Source organism: Rattus rattus, chromosome 11 (assembly GCF_011064425.1).
Source record: "Rattus rattus isolate New Zealand chromosome 11, Rrattus_CSIRO_v1, whole genome shotgun sequence".
Taxonomy (NCBI): domain Eukaryota; kingdom Metazoa; phylum Chordata; class Mammalia; order Rodentia; family Muridae; genus Rattus; species Rattus rattus.
In genome coordinates this window covers 18483165-18499197 of record NC_046164.1, presented here as the reverse complement: position 1 = coordinate 18499197, position 16033 = coordinate 18483165, and the positions used below count along the sequence as shown (strand labels likewise).

Here is a 16033-nt window from a genome sequence, read left to right as displayed (position 1 = left end):
GGAGCTCTGGAGTCCATAATATAAAGTGTCAGTTCATAGAGCTTCTATGTGAAGACCACCTTTGTTTGGGTCTTCACATAACTGAGAGAGGCCCCAGCTGCCATCTGCATCCCCAGCCCCAAAATTTCAGAAGGGTTTTGCCAAACGACAGCTCCTGCACCACAAAGCTGGGCTGAGGTCCTTATTCTACCAGGATACAAGCTCTTTGCATGGTGTTAGGCTACCACCAGCTGTGGGAGCAGCTGCCCCCCCACACACACACTGCAGCCCAGGTCACCACATTCTGTCCCTGATGCCTTAAGGCCGGTCTGGCTACATATGTCCCAGTCCTGTGATGTCTGGAAGATCAGGGCAGCTCTTCTGGGCATGCCTGGTGTCCTGGCCAAGGCTGTGTTATTGAGGTGTCTCCACCCCCTGCCCCTCTTCTGTGTCACAGGTCCTCTGTGGCCATGTCCTGGAACAAGGCTCTGATCTCTAGCCAGGTCCTCTGACTGCTGGGTGGGGCAGCCCAGTCCCTCTCATCCCTGCTTTGTACTATCACCCTTCTCTGGGCATTGGCCTTAGCCCCTCCCTGCCCCCAGGGACACTCCCTGCCCCCAGGGACAGCTGCAGGACAGCTTATGGCTTATGGACATCCTTTGAAGCTGGAGTAGGGAGGGGTGTCACACCCAAGGGTGTCAGAGTCTGGGCCAACCTTTCAAGTCCGCCGGCTTTCCCAGTGAATCAGCTTATCACTGCCTAGATGGGTCAGAGGGAGGCTCAGGCATGACTCCCTACTACATCCCTCATGCACCCACCACTCACTGAGCCTCAAGCAGGATGCTGAATCTCCTCCTCCATGACTTCCAATCAGAACCACCTGGCCTGTGGGTCACCCCAAGGACATCAGTATCCCCTCTTGACCTCTAAGTTGGGAAAGCTAGGGACATGGGCACTTGTCCACGCGAGGGGTTGCGGCAGGCAGGGTAGAGCTATTTCAGGCTCCTCCTTTCTTCCTGGACCCACAGGCCTTCATCCCTGAAAGGATTTTGCTCTCAGCTTTCAGAAGAACACCACACTCAGCACATGTCCATTCCCTCTAGGCCTGGGCAGCAGAAGAGTCTGGAAGGCACAGGCCTGGGAAGAGAGGCATACAGGTGGATAGACGGATGCCTCCTAGCAGTAAGGCCAAGGTCCAAAGTCCCATCTTTTGGACACTGCCAAGCTGCCCTCAGAAGCACTGTCCTCTTCTGCCCAAGCTCAAAGTACACAGGCCATTTTCCTACCCATGTGACAAAGCAGCACCCTGGACATGTGGAAAAAGCAATGATTTCAGCTTTGAAAATGTGTTTAAGCAACTGGGACATGGGGTGGGGTGACCAGCATGCGCCTCTATAGGGAGGAGCCAATTGCATCCACATGAGGTCTTGTCAGAGTTGAACTGGAGACAACGGCCTCGGGGCTGGGGACATGGGCTCACGGCTGCTGGTGTGAGCTGGGACAGCCACAGAGGTCTGAGATAAACAAGGAGCTCTGAGCTCCAGGCTCATCATTCAGGGGCAACAGAGACCCTGTTGAGGGCAGGGTGGGGTTGTCTCACCTACCTTGGAGCCCTTTTCTCAGCCTGTCACTCACCACCTGCTCTCCCCAGGCAAATCTTGCTTCTGAGACAGCAGATGAAAGGCGGGGGTGATGGGACTGCTCTCCCTCCTCACTGGCTGGTTCCTGACCTTAAGCCAAGAATCTCCTTTCCCTTGGGTGCCTCCTCTCTGCCTGCTCCTTGGAGCAGTGCATCTGTATGACACAAATAACTTGCTGCCTAAGATCTCCCCTCTTCCAAACTCCCCATACTTCAGACAAACTTGACCGTGCTCAGCCATTCTGTATAAGGAATATCTGTCTATCACCAGCTGTGGTCCTGAAGTCCCACTGTGCCTTGAGCATGCATCAGGGCATCCCCAGCATCTGATAGCCAGAGATAACCTTGTCATTAGCAGCCAGGACCACCCAAATATGGCTACCCCTGGAGGTCAAAGGCTAGGAGCTGTCCTGTATGAGGGAGTCCTACAAGAAATGTCCAGAATAACTAACCCTACTCCTGAGGGGCTCACACAGAGAGACACCTGGTGAAACACAGCAGCCATTTGTCATGTACAGATGCTAAGAAAGGCAACAACTCTCAGGGAAAAGCTCTTAGAACCATGGCAGGACCCTTGCACCAATACCTTGCTGGATCGTGCATATGGGATTTTTATACATGCATGCATATGATACTGGAGACTGAACGGACTTCCCACATATTAGACAAACATGCTACCGCTGAGATATATGCCCAGCCCTGTGTGCCTTAGGGAGCTCTGAACATGGGACAGACATCCCAGCCTCCAAAAACGCTAGGTGAATCGGAGCCTCGGTTTCCCCAGTGGAAAAGAACAACTACCCATTATCACCATAGGCGTACCTGGGAGACACTCAGCTGGAACCCTGAGCAAAGAGGTTACTGTGACCTGGGGCTGACCCTGCTGAGGCCACATAAAATGGAACAACAAAGAGTAGGCTCCCAGCTAAAGGCAGGGTCTTGCACAGAATAGAGGGAGAATACTCAGTTAGGTGTGCACAACAGCACTCCAAACAGGCCCCAGAGTGGTGCACAAACACCTCACCCCACCAGCTGGCTGCAGCCACTCCCGGCACACCATGAAGCTCAGAAACCCAAGGTCCCATGGGAGACAAAGCCTGGAGGCAAGGAAAGGCAGGCACTTTCCTAGAGGAAAGACACACAGGCACAGTATCAGTACATGTGGATACATGGAAGCCAGCACTTGTGTGCACACATACACATTAGTGCATATATGTGAGAAGACACAAAAGTGAGCAAATATATGTACTCACTGGCAACTACACACACAAACCAACCCCGGATAAAAACACCAGAAGGAGAAAAAGGAGGCACTTTCTTGTTTAACAAAATAAATTAAATATACGAGGCTTCAGCTCAAACTCTATATAAAATTACAGAGACCAGGCAGCCATGGACAGTGAGGATACCCAATGTAACCACAAGGCCAGGCAGGTCCCAGGCCCCAGGGAAGGCCAGAATTCCTGTGTCCCAGCCCTCCTTACATTATTATTAATATTATTTCATTCTTAAATATAAATATCGAGGCCCTTCTCTCTAGCAAGGGGCGTGTGGCTCAAACCTCCAGGCATGGCTGCACAGCTCACCCCAGTCAGGCTGCTGGTTGGCCCCTGGACACCCAGGGCACACGGAGGTACACCAAGGCCAGGCAGGAACACAGATGGGTAGGGGGTGGGGAAGTGGCCATGACCACTAAGACTTGAGGGAGAGTCGTCCTTCAACTAGCCATCGCTACATGTCACTGCAAAGTCACACCATAAATCCTCCTGAAGGTTTCTCAGGCTGTGTGTGCACGTGTGCACACATGTACACTTTAAATATGTGCGTGTGGGTCTGGCTGTCGGTTCATCTGGTAGTACATCCGTCCACCTATACGGCCAAGCTTGTGAGTGCCTACCGCACGCGGGGCACCCTAAGATACTCTTCCTCCATTGTTCTCAATCCTCCCAACCTGTTGCCTTGGCCCCCATACGCCCACCTCGGGACACAGTGCTTGGAGATTGGCTGTATTTAGCACTGATAGTGGACATGCTGGTGCTGATGAGCCTTGCCCTCCGCATGAGAGTGTGTGTGTGCATGTGTGCGTGTGCGTGTGCGTGTGCACATCTGTGTACAGCTTAGGGTACAGCTTGGGGCCGGCAGTTGAGCCTGAGGCCAGGATGTGCTGGGGGGCCATGGTGGATCCATGCTCCTCACATATGCCCACAGCCAATGAGGGCAGGTCCTTGTCACCACTGCGTTCTCGGGATGTCCCTGGGGGACGATGCCCAGGCACAGGAAGTGTGGATGCAGGGGCACATGGCTTCTTCTTGGTCTGGCAAAGCCAGAGCAGCACCGTGCCTAGGATGAAGACAGCACCCGCTGGGATGCCGATCACCACAGGCCAGGGCAGGCTGGTGGTTGAGGATGAATGAGCAACAGGAGGCCCTGGAGGTTTGGGGTCTGCAAGGAAGATCAAGGAGAAGAGTAGGGAATGGGATGTCCTGTACAAATGGAGCAGCCAACCCAAGTGTGAACTACGCGGATAGTGCCCCTGGACTCCCTAAGAGGCAAGGATAACCCACAAGGAAGGGGACAGGATAGGGAGCCCCCGCCTGCCAGGTGGACACTGGGGAGCCCAAGGACAGCCCAGACCAATAACAGGGACTGAGAGCGACTATGGGGTGGGCAGCCCACACATACCTGGTAATACAGTGAGGAAGGCGCTACGGAAACTGTAGCCCATGGTGTTTGCACCCAGGCAGATGTACATGCCAGCATCATCCTGGCGGGCCCGAGAGATGAGCAGCTTGTTGAGGTAGGAGCCGTCAGGCCGTGACCACACATCACCCGTGGGCAACACCACAAACTTCTGGCCACCCACGTCAATGGTGGAGTTGTGGCGACCCTCAGAGCCGTACTCCACCCGCTTTAGCCATTGGATCACAGGCTTCACGTCGCTGCGCACCTTGCACTGGAAGGACGTTGTCCCACCGAAGTCCACCGTTGTGTTCACAGGGTGTGTCCCCGTGAGCACAGGCTTGGAACGAGTACGCTCTACGCCAGGGACAAACAAACACATCAGCACAGCTTTAGGCACCACAGGCCCCTGTCCTACCACAGGCCCGCCACTCACGGATTACATCCACTTTGTAGGTGGCGTTGATGGCACCTGCCCGGTTGGATACACGGCACGTGTACTTGCCACTGTCTTCAGGCTTCAGGTTCTTCAAGCTCAGCGTCCACTTCTTCTTTCTGTGTTCACTGGCCTCTAGACGTGTCAAGGTCTGGTCATCCTTCATCCACATGATGTCTGGACGTGGGTGCCCACTGGCCACACACTTGAGCCGCACAGAGCTACCCACGGGCCGTGCAATCACTCGGCGTCTCATCTTGGAGGGCTGTGTGAATCGAGGCCGTGCTGTGGGGCGGGGCAGCATCAAGGTCAGTAGGGAAGGCTGTGTGAGGATACCAGGAGCACAGCACTGCCCTGTTCCAAGCACACAGAGTCTCCCTACCCCATACTCACCCCACTGCTGGCTGACTGGGTCTTCCTGGCCCCCAGAAGAGCCACCTGGCCCAGGGTTCTCCTTCCCTGGACTAATGTCATCTGTAGAGAAATAGGTAATAAGGAGGCCAGGTGAGGGGTACAGGGGAGCCCCTCATCAGGGCACCTAGCATGCCCTGACTGAGACAGTCCTAGAACCCAAGAAAAGGCCATGGACACAGCCACATGTCAGGATTCAGGGGACAGCTGGGCAAGGGCTGCCTGCCAGCCCCCTCCCGGGGTGCAGGTGACCCTGATAGGCATGGTGGGACTGAAGAACCGCCCCCCACCCCGGCTCCGGGGGGTCTGCAGGGCTCACGAGGAGGGGGCCAGGCCCAGCCAGCAGCTGCAGTAACCCTAGCCCACATCAAGGGGCCGAGTGCTTGGTGCAGAGACATGGCTTACATACCGCCTGGTCATCGTCCTCTTTGAAAGGATGGGGGTGGGGAGGGTGGACAGCCGTAATATTCCCATTCCAAACCCAGAGAAGGCCTTGAGGCCTGTCCTGGGCAGTGATGGGGGAGGGGCAGGGTGTGATAAGGAATGTCCCCCTTGCTGCCCTATGACAGCCGCCTCTTCCACCCAGCCTGGGACCAAGGACCAGGCTGTCCCAGGACACTACCTTAGACCTCCACTGCAAGGAGAATCAGCCAGGCCGAGGGCCCCGCACTAGAGAGCCCAAGAAAGAAGATGGGCCATGTCTGCTACCAGTGTGTGGAGGGTGTGTCACCCAAGACACCTGCCCATTCCCTATTGACTGGGCCCCAGGGACAGAAAAGAACAAGGCCATTCACTTCTTGCGGCCCCTCTGAACTCTGAAACCTGAGCCTCAAAGTCATGGCTGCCAAGGCTTGCACTGCCAAGTCCTCAGCCCACTCCACCCTACCCCACCCAGCAGCTCTTCAGTGGAACCACTGCCTGAGCTACCCATCCCCCCTCAATCCGTTTCTGCCACCTGGAAGCAAAGGCCCTCGGCTGGCCCGGTGGCAAGGGGGCCTTGGCTGCCCTAGGATCCAGGCTGGGAATAGGTACAGGGGGACCCTCCTGATCTTGTCCAGGTTGATTTGCTATAAGCCAAACAAGCAGGGGAGGACGATCCAGGTGTGTCTGCTGTACACTTTGTGCCCAGCCAATTTTGGCCCCACTGTAATCTCTGATTCCCATGCCAACTGACCCATGATGATGAGAGTATAGTTGACGCTGAGGCTGCCGAAGCCATTGGTGGCCTTGCACACATAAACACCGGCATCCTCGGCCTCCACCTCCTTCACCTTCAGCCCCTGGGGCAGCACACGGAAGCGGCTCCAGCCACTGTGGATCGTGCGGCCGTCTTTGGTCCACATGGTCAACGGTGGTGGGTCCCCCTCCACTGGGCACTGTAGCCGCACAGTGCGGCCCAGGCGGGCCACCTGCCGTGGGACCACTTTGTCTGCCATTCTTGGGGGTCCTGCAAAAGTTAAGAGGGCTTGGATGGGGGAACACATGAGGGGAGTAAAGGCTTGACAGGGTGAAACCCCACCTGGACTCCACTGAAGAAGTCTGCCTGGCACGGCAGAGGCCCCAAAACATAAACCTTATTTCCCAACCACAGTAGCCTATGTCCAACACATCCCACTGTGTCAATCCCAGGAAGCTTGCTTAGCATCACCATAGCAGGCAGACTCCCCGAGGAGGAGAATGGAGAGGCCAGAGGGGTCGGGACACAGGACTCAATAATACTTTGAAATTTTCAAACCAAGAAAACAGGGATATCCCTTTGTCTCACCAGAGAGAACTATACGTTCACTAGTCAGAAAGGAGGGGCCCAGGAACAGGACAGCAGGGTAGATTTTTGGCTGGCTTCTTTTTCTATACACATAGCCTCACAAGATATCTTGTTCCTGCTGCACATCGTATCACACCTGACCCTTCGTCATCCCAGATCGGTCAGGCCCAGGGAAGGGACAGCCACCCTACACCTGTTTCAGATGGAAATGGGTCAGCAGGAGGAACCACCCAGGGTAAACAGCTAGGTGTATGTCTGCCAGCACTCACTGCCTATACATCTGCCCATCAGCGAGGGTGCCCTATGGGCACAGATATGTGTGCACCCATGTACAAATGGTTGTTCTATCTGTGTGCTCTGCATCTGACTTCATGGACAGAATTTACTCAGGGCTGTCAGCAGTCCCAGGGGCCATAGCCTATCAGTGGCTAGAGCTCACTGGGATACAATACCAAGGCTATGGGGTCAGAGAACAAGCATCCTGAGGGTCTGAATCTTAGAGGGCTGCCTGGGGTAAACAGGATCCCAGCAAAGGCAAGGCAGAGGCACTTGGTACCTTATCTGAATTTCATTCAGAAAATCTGTTTCATAAGGAAGAACCTGCTGGGTCCTGTCCATGTAGGTGACAGACCCTAGGTCATACCTGAGAGGTGGCCTGACCTTAGGAGACAGCCTTCCCTCATAGGAGGGACTCATAACAGAGGCTCAAGACCACCATCCTGGAAAAAGGCCAATTCCTGGAACCCACAACTCTAGCCATCAGAAACACACCCCCAACATCACCAACCCACATCAAGCATCCTTCTCAGTCCCAACCATCAAGGTAACTCTTGACTTGGGGTTGCAGGTAGCAAGTGACCACCTGGCTGGGAGGGTGAACACAGAGTATTCAGAGCCTGCAGGAACCAGAAAGGTGTAGGGCTGCAGGAACAGTACTTTCACGGGGGAGGGTGAGAGGGTGGGAACTGCAGCCACTGCACGAGGCTGTCACAAGGTCACCTCTGAACAAAGAGAGGCATCTGTATTCCTATGCCCACCCATACGTCACATTTCTTATCTGTCGATGAGGAGTACCTGCCTAGCACATCAAGTGACTCGAGCCAGGATGGTCCTGGACAGAGCAGTCGAGGTTGAATAAGCACAATGGTGCCCCAGGCCATCTGGGCAAACTCAGTGGCCATGCAATATGGCCTGGGGGGCACATGTGTTTATTATAAGCAGCTGGTGCTTCCTCCGCATGCAGTAGCCCTAGTTCTGTGGCCACCTTCAGCCCAGGCATGTTTCTGTGGATGCCTTCAGACTCCCAGAGGCTGCATCAGGGCCTACTCTGAAGTACTAACACAGACTTTAAGGATGGGGGAGGTGGGGAGTCAGCCAAGGGGAGGGGCCATGTCTCCCAGTTTAAATCCAAGGGCAGCATTCCTGTTCAACGGGGCAGGGAGCCACAGAGGAAGGGTCCTCCCACACCTCTCCTTTCTCATCTTTCTGAGACCCTCTTCTCCAAGTTCCACTCAGTTCCCCTGGGCCCAAAACTGCCACCAACTGAGATCTCAACATTAGCCTTCTTCCTTACTTCCCTTCATGGCTCCCTCTAGAAAGGGAAAGAGCAGAAGTAGAAGAGGGCTGCCAGTCCACCTCTCCCCTAATCTGTTCTGTTCATAGACCGCCTAAGGCAGGGCAGAAGGTCAATCCAAACAGAGTTGTCCCTAGGTTCTCCTGCATCCAGCTTACAGTGTGAAAGTCTGCTGGGCACTCACCACATGAGCCTCCTGAGATCTCTTCCCTATACCTTCAATAAGTCTCAGCCCCATTCCCAAGCAAACTCTGCCTGCCACCTGTCACTGTCTGAAATCCCACTACTCACAGTGGCCCTCAAGCTTCAGGTCAATGAGAAACTGGCTAAGCTCTGCCTGACTCCGGGGTCCCCAACCAACCTGGTTTCTGAAGCCTCCCAGACAGACCCATACATGCAAGCAGACACACATATATTCAGTCGCCTGGAGGTGTTCTGGAGGCATACCTGGGGAATGCCCAAAAGTCAAACTAATCTATCTCCCTACACCACATAGGGAGATCCTCAGAGAAACCTAGCCTCACTGTGCCACTAGAAAGCACTCCTCCTCCTGGCCTCAGAGGAAGAAAGGCTTAGAGGAGGGGGCACCAGGAGGCGGGAGCCCTGCTATGACCACTGCTGAGGGACAGGGCTAAGTAACTGCCAGATGGCCGGAAGCTTAGCCCTTGGGGCCTGCCTGCACATACTGCTGGGGGACAGGCTGGCGACAGGCCGGCCAGAGGAGCCTGCCTTATCCTAAAGCAAACAGTATCCTGCCAGCCCTGCCCCCAACTAAGTTCTACTGTACCCCACTGTGGGGTTGGGCTCCCAGGCTTGTTACAGAGGCCTACATAAGGACCACCCCTACCCCTACCCCCACCTCCTGCAGAAAGCCCAGCCCCTAGAATTCTGGGAATTTGGGCCATAATATGGCCACCTTGGATCTATATTTAACTCAGGAAACACAGCCCCCTTTGTTCTACCTGGACAGCCATCTACCCTACTCAGCCAGTGAGGAAACTAAGGACTTGAAGCTCAAGGGCAATGGGGACATTGCCCCACATTCGGCCTTAGGATAGCTGCAGGGGGGGACAGTTCTGGGCAGAGGCTGAGGCCTGAACTTCTAATAGGGCCCATCTGACCAGCCTACCCAGGCTGGCTCCTTCAGGAATGCCAGGGGCCTAAGAAAGCCCAACATGATGTGAAGGTCCCAGACCAAGGAAGGAGCTATACCAGCTTCTGGTCTTTCTATAACTTCGACAGTCATGCCCATACCTCTGAAACACCCATACAGTCCCAGCTAGGTGAGACTAAGCATCAATCCAGGAGAAGACAGCATGGGAACCTTCTACAGGAGGCACAGTCTGTGTACAAGTTCATAACCTGAAGGTGTGGTCAGTGTCAGGTCTAGATACCAGGCTGGGGACTATAGTGGGAAATGCACGAAGCGTCAGGCCTGGAGCCTGAGAAGTCAGACAGGAACAGCTGAAAGCTAGGGTTCCAGGCCTGTTGACCTGAACTCCCCTCCTCAAAGGGCTGGTCTAGGCACCAGCTAGCAACTGACCCTGGACAAAGTGTGAGAACACCTGGCCCAGCTCAGGCCTAGCTTGGCCCTTGTGAGGCCTGCATGGCCCTAGGAATTTCCGGCCTGAAAGGAATCCTCTGGCCAGGCAGTGAGGTTAGCTGTGGGGTTGGTCAGCCAGTTCAGAGGGAACCTTCTCCTGGAGATGCAAAGTGATTAACTAGGGGACTCCGAGAATGGTGTGGAGAGCCTCAACCACAAAGGAGCAGAACAGGCTCACCTTGGACACCTTGCTCCAAGACCCGGGAGGGACTACAATAAAAGCTATCCCAGGTAGAATCGCAAGGCACCCATCCAATAGTCATGGGCCTAACAGATAATGAGTTTTCTATGACTGGTATGACACACCCCTACCAAGGCACTGCCCTAGCCCCTGGCTGTGAGGACATATATCCCACAGTCCTCACAGCTGAAGCCCCAGGACAGGGACAGGTGATAAATCCAGACAGTCCTGTAGGGCCAACACTGCTAGGAGGCCAAAGCCCAGGAAATGGCAGAGATGCCTTTCAAGAGAAAAGAGCATAGGTGACAGTCAAAAGGCCAACTGCCCACTAGGTGTTCCGGGCCAGGCTTTGTCTTGAGACTAAGATCATTGAAGGTGCTTAACTGCATGGACACACACACACACACACACACACACACACACACACACGAACAATTGTGGCCAATGACACACAGACCCAGTCCTGTGAGAGGACTAGGGGCTTGGCAACTAACTGAAGGTGCCCCAGGGCCAGATCCCTAGGCTCTGCCGCAGATTGACAGGACCCAGGCAAGTGGCTATCCCATACACCAGGCCATCTAGGCACCTCAAAGAGACGCCATGCTCCAATAAGCTGGTTAGTAGAGCTGGCTTGTCCTTCACCCAGCAGCAGCAATTAGGCAGGCCAGAAGGATGTAGGGGAAAGGGTTCTTTGGAGGCACTGCCTGGTCCCCCAGATCTGTTCCTCTCTCTGGAATACCTCAGCTGCCACATCAGTACATTGCTAGCTCCTAGACACTCCCTGATCCACCAAGCATGGATGTCATCAGATAAGGCCACAGCCCTATAGGGACCACATGCACACCATCCATAGAAAGTGACTACCTCAGGACCCACTGAGGGGGACTCTCCTGGACAACCAACACCTGACCCTCTTCTCACAAACACTAGCTTGTTGGGCCATGAGCTAGCTTTACGTCAGGACACCCAGCAGGCCCCTATCTCTGAGGAAGGCCTAACTCTGTTCCTGGAAGTACCCAATGCCTCAAAAACTATCAAAATAAGGCTATCTCCTGAACCCAAAGCTCCTGAGGCAATATGCTATCCACCTAGCCCCAACAAAGACTGGCGGGATGTTTGGACTGCCTAAACCAGTCCGGCGAACCCACCCAACAGCCTACACCACTGCTGACACAGATTTCTTAGGGACAGAGTTGAGGATGTGAGGGCTCCAAGCCAGGGGTCCCAGTTGCCCTCAGCAATGTATGACTCCAAGCCTCAGCCCATGCCATGCCATACCCCCAGAAGCTGGAACATAGGCTGCAAGGAAGGCTCTGGCCTGGTGTCCCCAGCTTCCTGCAGGGCACCTGGACAGTCGACAGCTGTAACCTTCCCCTACTGTCCAACGCCGCACCGGAGCCAGAACAGCATATGGCCCCTTTCCCACCTACTACTAGAGGCACCGTCCCTAGCTCTACAGGCCCTTGGCAGCTCATACACATCTCTCAGGAAATAAACTCCTGGTGGAACGAGGAGCTGTCCTTCCTGCTCAGTGGGAATCTCTTGCTTTTTGCAGCTTCCTAATGGCAAGCATCTTCTGTCTACCTTCCACCTTGCCTAGGCCAACCAGTCGATGTCCACCATGAGCCTACTCTGTCTGCACCCCAGCCTGGGGCTCTTAGCTCCCCCGACCCCATTCTCAGGAACCCCTTGCTCTCCTCTACCTTGAGTACTGGTTAGAAGAGCAAGCAGCAAGCAGAAGGAGGTACCTATGAAGTATGGGAACAGGGGCTTAGACACACCTTACCCCCTGTACGCTCACCACATTAAGGCAAAGAGAGGGAGAAGAGGCCACCATGGGCCAAGCATCAGACCCTAGCTATACAGAGGGCAGGTGGCCAGGAGGGAGAATGAGGCTGCTGGACCAAAGCCAACTGCCCCCAGCATTACCAGCAAAGACTGAGCCAAGGCCAGGAAAACCAGAGACTAGAGGCCTCGGCTGGGGAAAAACCAACATTTCCCTAGTAAGGGCCATAGCACAGGGCAGGCTGACTGAAAGGCAACTCTGAGAGCCCAGAGGCCCATTGATCCTGCACAAAGGATAAAGAAGCCTGTGGTCGGTATTTCCAGGCCGAGCCAAAGGCGACTTTGTTCACGGCTCCCTCCCCACCCCCAGGGGGACAGTGATTTATTTTCCCTTCCAGGAATAGGGCCCCAGATGTGAATGGGAGGCTGGCCCACATCCCTACCTCACAGGGGCTAGGCCTGGCTCCCGAGCATCTACCTCACTCCAGCCACACTCTGATCGGACACAGCCTGTGAGGAGAAGAGGCCTCCTACAGGCTGTTTAAAAGCCAGGGTCAGCTCCACACAAATGGCCAACCATCATCTCCACAGCACCACATGCACATGCTTCTCTACAACACGGTACTCTGGGCAAACTGCAGCACTAGACAGTCGTGGCAGGCACCCCAACTGTCCATCAGGGCCAGCTCCCTCCAAACCCAAAGGCTGGGTCCAAAAGACAGAAAAGAAACCTATGCTGGCTGCTTAGAGGCTGGTTCTGAAGTCATCCTCACAGAAGTTCAGGGGTGACACTTCACTTTAAGACTTATCCTTGAGAACGGTATTCTGTTCTGAAACTCACATTCTAACTGGGAGAAACAGAATGGACTAAACCGAAACTTCTCTTTTTTCAAGGGGGGGGGGCGGTGAATTTAAGGCAAATTCACTGCATTGTGAAACTTTGGGCAAAGGGGAACTCTTAAAATATGATCCCAATCTAGAGATGTACAGATTCCAAAAACTGTGACACCCCAGGGAAATAGCTTTCAAAACAGCCCGAACCCTACATGCAGTTCTTTGGCCCAACTTAAGCTCGAAATTGGGCCTACTCACGGGAAGAACCAGTGGAGAAGGAATGCATTTTGGAATAGCTTTGCCCCTCCAGTCCAGATTGGGCCTGAAGGGAGAAGTCAGCATAATTCAGGAAACGCCATTCTTCCACCCCAACCACAGGGCCCTTACCCTTGGAAGGTAGCTCTTTCCAGCTCCATAGTGCTGGCCAGAGGCCTTCGCTAGCACAGTCAGGGCCAGATACAAGGCAAAGTCCCAAGACTGTGGCCAAAGGAGACAAAGGCCCCTCTAGGACCATCAACAGAAAGGTAGCATTGCTGCCCACTGCCACCCATCAATCAGCCTGAAGGTTCAGCCAGTGATCATGGCAGGGCAGAGAGGCCCTCAGAGCCTCCTTTGCTGAGCAGCCAAAGAGGAGGCAGGTGCAGGGATGGGGTGTATCCAAACAGATAAAAGAGCAATCAAAGACTGGGCCACCAGTTGGGGGGCGGGGGGGGGGGTGAAGAGACAACTCACCCAGCATGGCCCAAGTGCCTACATGCCCAGGACACTGTCCAGCCCAGCTGTGCCTGGACAGCCCCCACCCTCCAGCCAGCCAGTCCCCAAGCAGAAGAGGGGGGGTTATGGTGGCATAAGGCCCACCTGGGCCGCCGCCCCGCCGCCCAACACCAAACGTGGCCATATAAGGCCAGGTTGGGCTCGGTGCGCCCGCGCTGGTGGCGGGGGGAGGAGATGCGAAGCCTCAGAGGACTGGTGGACAGAGCAAGGTCAGTCCTGAGTGGACGACACACCCAAAGGGCCCGCCTGGCCATTCGTCCTGCCTAACCATAGGGGAGCCCAGCACTGTGCCCCGTGACACCAGAACGCGGTGGCCAAAAATCCACGGGCACGTATCGCCCATCAGTTCTGGATGCCCTTTGCTAGGGCTAGGGCTAGGGCTAGGGCAGAGCTCCCCGCAGAACAGAAGGTGGGTGAGGCTCTATCCAAACCATAGTGTGGTGTGTCCTGCGACAACAGTGTGCGACCCTGTGGTCTAAGATCTTCAAGTCTCGTCCAACCTTCATTGTACAGTGATGTCCTGTGCTCTGGGGGCTCCCAGATGATAGACTATGCTACCTGTAATAGAAAGCGGAGGGTCCCGGAGCTGGGTCAGCTGAGGGCTGGGTCAGAGTGAGCTCCAATCACCAAGATGTCACCAATGTCCTCCATATTCAGTTAGACACTATTCGAGTCTCTATAAGTTCCCAGGGACTCAGGTTTTCTTCGGCCACAAGGATTCCACTCCCCAAGAATCTGGGGAGCGGGGCGACAACCACCTGCTCTCCACCTAGATATGCACCTGAAAGTCTGTGTATGCAAGATTATGAGCCCACCCTGGAAACGGCCTAGATAAGGTCAACAAGTCAAATGATTCTGGGGGTCCTTTAGGTGAGGTGTCAGCCAAAGAGGGTGGCCTGGGGGTATTCTGAGTGTGAGTAGGTAACCCCAAGAGTGAGGTAAAGAAAGCACGTAAAGCCGGCAGTACTCCGAGTCAAGGACTAGGGGTGGGGAACCGCAGCGATGGGGCAGACAGGGAGGGAAGGAGTGTGCCAGGCGGGCACTGTGGCAGGGTTCAGGGCTGGTGGGAAAGGGGCGGCGCTGCAGAGGCCAGAGCGCCAGACTGGGCGCCAGGACTCACCTCGCGCCGCCTCAGCCGACGGGAGGGCCCCCAATAGCAGCAGCAGCAGCGCGGGGCTCCGCGTCATCTCGCCGTTCGGACCTCTAGTAGGGGCGCGGTCACTGGGAGCTGGACTGGACGCCACTCAGGGCTCAGGCCCGCAAGACCCAGGTCGCGGCCGCAGAGCCAGGGTCCGGCCCCCCTCGGCGCCGAGCTCCAGGCAAAGGAAGCGAGGCGCGTAGACGCTGAGCGTATCAAAGGCAGACAAAGGGTTTACACTAATTACCAGCCGCCCCCGCCGCCCCCTCTCCAAACACCGTCTGGATTCCTGGCGCTTGTAACTCGGGCCCTGCCCGAGGGACACACAACACCGAGCGGCCCCGCAGATAATCGCCTGCGCCATTAGCGGACAAATTTGCGCTGGGGGGCCCACGTGGGGCTCAGGCGGGGGCGGGGCGCGGGGCAGGGCCGCGGGCCCCACAGGATCAGCTACGGAGCGAGCCCGGCTCCCGCCCCGCACAGTGATCGCGGCCCTGCCCTTCGCGCCCCGCACTCCTACCCATTCCAGTCCTCCCTCCGGGGGTCGCGGACATACAGTCCGGCTCACCTCGATAGAGATCAGGGCGGGGGCGCGCAGCAGGCAACAGGATCAGACCTGGGCCCCTGAGCAGCGCGACGCGGTCATCGCTGCCCCGGGCGCCGCATCCCGCCCCCCGCGCCCCCGGGCCCGGCCTGGGCGGGGCGGCGCTACCTGGGCGCTGGAGGCTGGGGCCGGGCTGGGGCGCGGGGCGCGCTGTCCGCACGGATAAACGGCGGGACTAGGCGCGGGCGGGGAAGAGGGGCGGCAGGGCAAGGGGCCCGGGGCGCCGCGCCGCGAGGCGTCCTTCCCTGCGGGGCTTTGTCAACTCTCCCGGAGCGAGCGCGGAGCAGCCCTGAGCTCCGCCCCGCACAACTTCCGGCCAATCTGAGAGCCCCAGTCCGCCCCGTTCCCCGCCCCTCCCCGAAACTTTGCTCCAATCCGCACACGTGCCCGCCAGGCTCGAAGCTTAACCCTCGCAGTGCTTCTGCCCTTCAGGCCGGCGGCTCCCCGGAGCGCGCCCAGTCGGCCCAGCCTCGCTGCGCCCCCGCCCCTGTACTCTGGAAACGCGCGGTCCCGCTAGCCTGAAGACCAGCTGATGGCCGCTGAGCCCACTCCGTATCTGCACCAGCCAGGGCTCTGGCCCCCAGAGCTGGCCGTTACTGCACAGTTTCCAATCCTGTCTTTAAACAGGAGCA

General features: G+C 56.2%; 1 protein-coding gene across 1 annotated transcript; it reads right to left on the bottom strand.

The window, feature by feature from the left end:
• Positions 1 to 2916: 2916 nt before the first annotated feature.
• On the bottom strand, positions 2917 to 15681 carry Fgfrl1 (fibroblast growth factor receptor like 1). Its single transcript, XM_032916706.1, is given in 8 exon segments — positions 2917 to 3703; positions 3705 to 4060; positions 4301 to 4654; positions 4734 to 5018; positions 5127 to 5207; positions 6319 to 6591; positions 14780 to 15003; positions 15366 to 15681. Coding segments are annotated over 7 exon segments (1491 nt in total). The 5' UTR covers positions 14847 to 15003; positions 15366 to 15681; the 3' UTR covers positions 2917 to 3628.
• Positions 15682 to 16033: the final 352 nt, after the last annotated feature.